This window comes from Nematolebias whitei, chromosome 14, assembly GCF_014905685.2.
Source record: "Nematolebias whitei isolate Nwh7 chromosome 14, NemWhi1, whole genome shotgun sequence".
NCBI classification, from domain to species: domain Eukaryota; kingdom Metazoa; phylum Chordata; class Actinopteri; order Cyprinodontiformes; family Rivulidae; genus Nematolebias; species Nematolebias whitei.
In genome coordinates this window covers 1,332,779-1,337,954 of record NC_056511.1, presented here as the reverse complement: position 1 = coordinate 1,337,954, position 5,176 = coordinate 1,332,779, and the positions used below count along the sequence as shown (strand labels likewise).

At 48.7% G+C, this 5,176-nt stretch overlaps 2 protein-coding genes across 2 annotated transcripts in view; both read left to right on the top strand.

Annotated features, from left to right (window-relative positions):
* ccdc65 (coiled-coil domain containing 65) overlaps positions 1–1,407 on the top strand; it is a 15,161-nt gene extending 13,754 nt beyond the window's left edge. Inside the window, exons 4-9 of the mRNA XM_037687201.1 lie at positions 189–348; positions 410–556; positions 629–841; positions 913–974; positions 1,113–1,338; positions 1,381–1,407. Coding sequence (XP_037543129.1) covers positions 189–348; positions 410–556; positions 629–841; positions 913–974; positions 1,113–1,338; positions 1,381–1,407 — 835 coding nt within the window. The remainder of the gene's footprint in view (positions 1–188; positions 349–409; positions 557–628; positions 842–912; positions 975–1,112; positions 1,339–1,380) is intronic.
* A 1,420-nt stretch (positions 1,408–2,827) lies between these two features.
* On the top strand, positions 2,828–3,516 carry LOC119420753 (heat shock protein, alpha-crystallin-related, b11). The gene has a single exon (XM_037688181.1). It carries the CDS (start codon positions 2,872–2,874, stop codon positions 3,514–3,516), a length of 645 nt encoding a protein of 214 aa, XP_037544109.1. The 5' UTR covers positions 2,828–2,871.
* Positions 3,517–5,176: the final 1,660 nt, after the last annotated feature.

The following is a 5,176-nucleotide window of genomic DNA, read 5'->3' as shown; positions in this document are numbered from 1 at the left end:
TACGTGTCTCTGTCTCTACTGTACACATCTCTGTCTCCAGTGTACGTGTCTGTCTCTAGTGTACACGTCTCTGTCTCCACTGTACGTGTCTCTGTCTCCACCATATGTGTCTCTGTCTCCACTGTACGTGTCTCTGTCTCCACCGTATGTGTCTCTGTCTCCACTGTTTGTGTCTATTGTATCTGCAGAGACAGGATGCTGTCTGATTTGGAGAAGCAGAAGATCAAAGTCCAGGATGAGCAGCTGCCAGTAGAGAGCAAAGAGACAATGGACGAGGACGAGCTGCTGTCCAGTGGGTCACTTTCTTGGTGTCTGAGCAATCAGGAGGACATGGTATTAGATGTTTCAGTGCTGGTCTAAGGTTCTCAGAGCAGTTTGGACAGTTCTGTGTATCTCGTTTCTGTTGAAGACATACAACATGAAGGACAGAATGTCCCAGAACCTCCAGGCCTGTCACCTCAGCAAACACAAATCTAAGACACTTGATGAGCAGATCTCCAGAGACAAGAAGCAGATGAAGACAAAGATGCAGAACATCACAAGGCTGCAGGTCAGAGTCCTGACAGGACATCACAGCTGCTGACTCTGAGTTCTGTTCTGAACGGTTCTGGTCCTCCTGTAGGTCCAGATTGCCCAGCTGAAGCAGCAGATTGTCTCCACAAAGACGGAGAAGGTCCTGATGGAGCAGGACCTGAGAACAGCTGTGCACAGTATCAGGCAGAAATGTCTCCAGCTGAGGGACCAGTTGGTGCGAGATCGTGGAGCAGCGAGGAAGAAGCTGGTCGAGCTCAGTGACTGGAGCGGCGCCGCCGCCAAGACCCTGCACACCGTCATCAGCAAGGTGAACTTTGACCCCGTCTGTCCTGGGCCGTCCCTCCTGGGCTCGTCTCACTCGTCTTCCTTCTGTTTCAGGGTGAGAAGGTTCTGCATGTAGCAGAGATTTGCCACAAGCTGCAGAGCAGACAGGAAGTCCTATTTTCATCATCTGGACCCATGAAAGAGGACGGACAGGTGAGACCGTCACCAGCAGCTGAACCAGGACCGGGTCCAAAACCCGAGCTGTTTGTTCATAGAGGACAGTTGACGAGGACACTTTGTGTCTCTCTGCAGACGCCAGGTGAGGTGGAGGACCTCCAGCATCTTCTGAATGTGGCTCTGCAGCACCGAGATCTTCTGAGGAACCAACAATTGGACCTGAGCTGGGAGAACCACCAACTGGAGGTTCTGCTGCGGCCCGGGGACAGCCTTGACGGACACCACGGTCCTCTGCTGGTGTCCCAGGCTCCGTCCACTTCTGTCCCACCAGCTGCAGACAGAGGTCACAACATCATTGAGGCTGCACTTTGTCCAACACTGTCTCTGAGACAGCAGGACACAGAGTCCAAATCTGTCCAACACTGTCTCTGAGACAAGGAGTCTGCTCCCTTCAGTTTTTGTGAAGTCCTCCTGGTGTCAGAGCAGAACCAGAATTTCTTGGGGGGCCAGTGGGTCTGAGCTGAGACGGTTTGGTCCTCCCTGGTCCAGGACCGTCTTATGTTTCTTCACAAACAGAGTTTTACTGTTTTCTGCATCTTTTGCTGTTTGTTGTGATTTTAACAAGAATAAAACTAATAAACTAATTAATTTAATCCTTTCAACCAGCAGGCAGCACGGTGGCTCAGTGGGTAGAGCTGCTGCCTCTCAGCGAGCAGGTCGCCGCTTCAGATCTTCTCTTATTGCGTCACTTTTGCCACATCCAATATGGCGGCGATTTCGACGTATGATTCAGCGCTCAGGCGTCTACATACGTGTCTCTGGTGGGGGACAGATCTGTGGACCGTGTCTCCGTTGTCCAGCTTTGATACGAACGGGAAGAAATAAAAAATCAGGATCTCAGTTTGGTTGATTGGCCGCGAACGGAAAAAGGTGGGAGCAGCTGGCAGGAAGTGAACTGAGGCTAAACCGGGGTCCGACTATTTCCTGGAGAATCCATTGACTGAAATCAGGGATTTAAATATGAACTCCTCGGTGCCGTTCGTAAAAGAATACGTCACATCCGAAATAAAAAAGGTTCCCAAGGACTGATCCATGAAGTTTCTGTTGGCACTTTGAGACTGCGTCTGTTTGAAATAAAGTGAATTAAATGAAATAAAGCTGACTTTACTTGCAGAAAGACTTTTGTGTTAAATGTGTTGTTGTAGGTTACTTGTTTCTTTAGTAAACCTGTTTTATTTATTTATCCATTTTGTTTCATGTGTTTAGGTTAAAAATGTGTTTCGGACAATTTAACGTGTTTTAACTTGGTCTTTTAAAGCGTCACGGTTGTCGTGCACTGTGGATGAGTTTAAAGTCCTTTTAAACATGAACAGCTGAATGTCCACATTAACGAACAGGAAACGGTCTCTTCAGAACCTGGACCACGTGTGACCGTGGACACACGGAGAACCCTCACACGTTCTTCAGAAGTGTGGAGGAGTAAAGTTATGATCGGGTGTTTTCAGGTTCATCTTCACGTTTTTATTGTTCCCACAAATGAGGAGAACCCGGTGTGTGTTCTTGTTTAGGTACCACTGTGGGGACTCCAGACTTCTCAGGCCATGTGAGGACCTTCACAGGTCAGACAGCGAGTCTGAAGGGTCGGGTCAGAACACGGTTCTGGTCCGGGTGCAGTGAGTGATGAAGCAGAAGTGCCACATGCCGCCCGGCTCAGCTTTGTTCTATTTCTGCTGCGGGACGTGTCACAGTCTTTATTAAGCAGCTGAACTCGCTCCCTCAGGAATGCTGCTGTGGGCTGGGTCAGAACCGGGTCGTGTATAAAAACAGCCGGACCAGGACAACATCCAGACGAAGAAGCAGCATATTTGAATCCAGACCTTTCAGAAACTCTGCAGGATGTTGAGTCCCAGCGTCTTCCAGCCGGTCCCGGCCGCCATGAGGCCGCTTCTGGACCGGCACTGGCCCGTCCGCAGCCTCTGGCCCGAGACCCGGCCGCTCTTCTACCAGATGGAGCAAGAGATGATCCGCCACATGCAGGAGATGAGGCAGAGCATGGAGTTCATGGAGAGGCTGCACCAGAAGATCTTTGAGGAGATCGACCACAGCGCCTCCTCCTCGGGCGTCTTCAAGCCGATCGCCTTCCAGGAGCTGGGGGGCGACGGCGGCAGCTTTGCCCTCAGCCTGGACACCACCGAGTTCTCCCCCGAGGAGCTGTCGGTCAAACAGGTGGGCAGGAAGCTGAGGGTGAGCGGCAGGACGGAGAAGAAGCAGGAGGACGGGAAGGGCTCTTACTCCTACAGGTGTCAGGAGTTCAGGCAGGAGTTCGACCTGCCGGACGGCGTCGCCTCCGACACCGTCACCTGCTCGCTGGTCGGGGGCCGGCTGCAGATCCAGGCGCCCCGAGACAGCCCACCTACCGGTAAGGAGAGGATCGTGCCCATCAACGTCAACTCCACCCCGGCCGTCACCTCCTCCTCCTGCGGAGCTCTGGAGGAGCCGAGCCACCCTGCGGCCTCAGAACAACCTGCTGAGAAAAACTGAGTGGAGTGAAGCATCGTCCCAATAACATATCTCTGTCCGCAGGAGGAAACAGGAAGTGGTTTCCTTTGAACTCTTCCATTCAGATAAAGATCAAAGGACGTTCATCTGAACATTTCTGCGTTGATAAACATTTACACTTTAATAAATGATGTTTTTAACTGCAGCCGTCTGTAGATTGTTTGTTTTTATTGACGTCTGAGTAAAACAAAAACATAACTATAATAAAGATATTATTATTTATATTCAAACTTTACATTTTATTTCTTTAGAAAATCTTGCTATACTTTTTTATGTTTTCCAATAAAAACACAATTTTACACCAAATTAAGGATTTTTCTTTATGTAGTAACTTTTATCCACAAAACACTGTTTTTTATAAAGTCAGTGGCTCAGTGGGTAGAGCTGTTGCCTCTCAGTGAGAAGGTTGCAGGTTCAAATCCCGGTCCAGGACCTTTCTGGGTGAAGTCTGCATGTTGTCTCCGTGCTGCGAGGGTTTCCTCCCACAGACCAAAACGTGCACGTTAGACTTGTTATCTAACAAAGTCAGGTCCTCTGCAGGATTCTTCTTGTAGAAACGTTTCGTCTCTCATCCTGAGGACTTCCTCAGTCTGAGGTGCTGTATTCAGCTCAGTCTCTTAAATAGCACCTTCTCAGAGTGGATCAACCAGTTTGCTGCTGACAACCAGAACCAGCTGATCACATGCTCAAGAAGGACCATCAGCCTAACAATGGATCATTAGCACCTGATGGCTGTTTACTGTTCACAGAGGGCTGAGTGATACTAGCAATCACAGCATTGTAAGAGGGGGACAGTTGAACCCGGAGGCTCCACCCCTGTTTAATGATGGACGATTTCTTTTCACAAAGATGGCCTCCTTTACTCCTCTCTCAAACCATCGTTCCTCTCTGTCCATGATGTGAACATCTTCATCCCTGAAAGAGTGACCTCTGACCTGGAGATGAGTGTAGACCTCAGAGTCCTGGCCTGATGATGTTGATCTTCTGTGCTGGTCCATCCTTTTGGCCAGTGGCTGTTTTGTTTCCCCGATGTAGAACAGATACACAATGGCAGGTCAAGAATCACATGTTAAGATATAAATAGTATAAAATTAAAACTGTTAAATTTTAACAATTTAATGAAATGAGGTCAGTTTGTCCTCCAGTAGTCTAAGCCTATAGCAGCACAACAAGCTGACCCTAACAATAGGATTTATCAAAAAGGAAAGTCTTAAGTCCAGTCTTAAAAGTGGACCATGTGTCCTCTTGTCCTGATCCTGGTTCTGCTAAAGTTTCTTCCTCGTGAGGGAGTTTTTCCTTTCCACTGTCGCCTTCATGCTTGTTCAAGATGAGACATTTGTAACTTTTATGTTAAAAAGTTATAAATGTTGTCTCTGGTGCCTGTTTGGTTTCCACATGCATCAGTGTATGTGAATGAAGGCATCAACTTCAAACTGTTTGTAAAACCGTGTTTTATGAACTTCTGTCCTTCTCTTTGCAATAAATGACCGCGGCAGTTCGGCCACATCTAAAAAAACGGACGCTCCACTGCAGCGGGCCAGCCCGCTCAACGGAGCGTCTGTTGTTTACGGCTAAACCATTTCCTGTTAGCATTAACGCTACATCCTGTTAGGACGCTACATCCTGTTAGGACGCTACATCC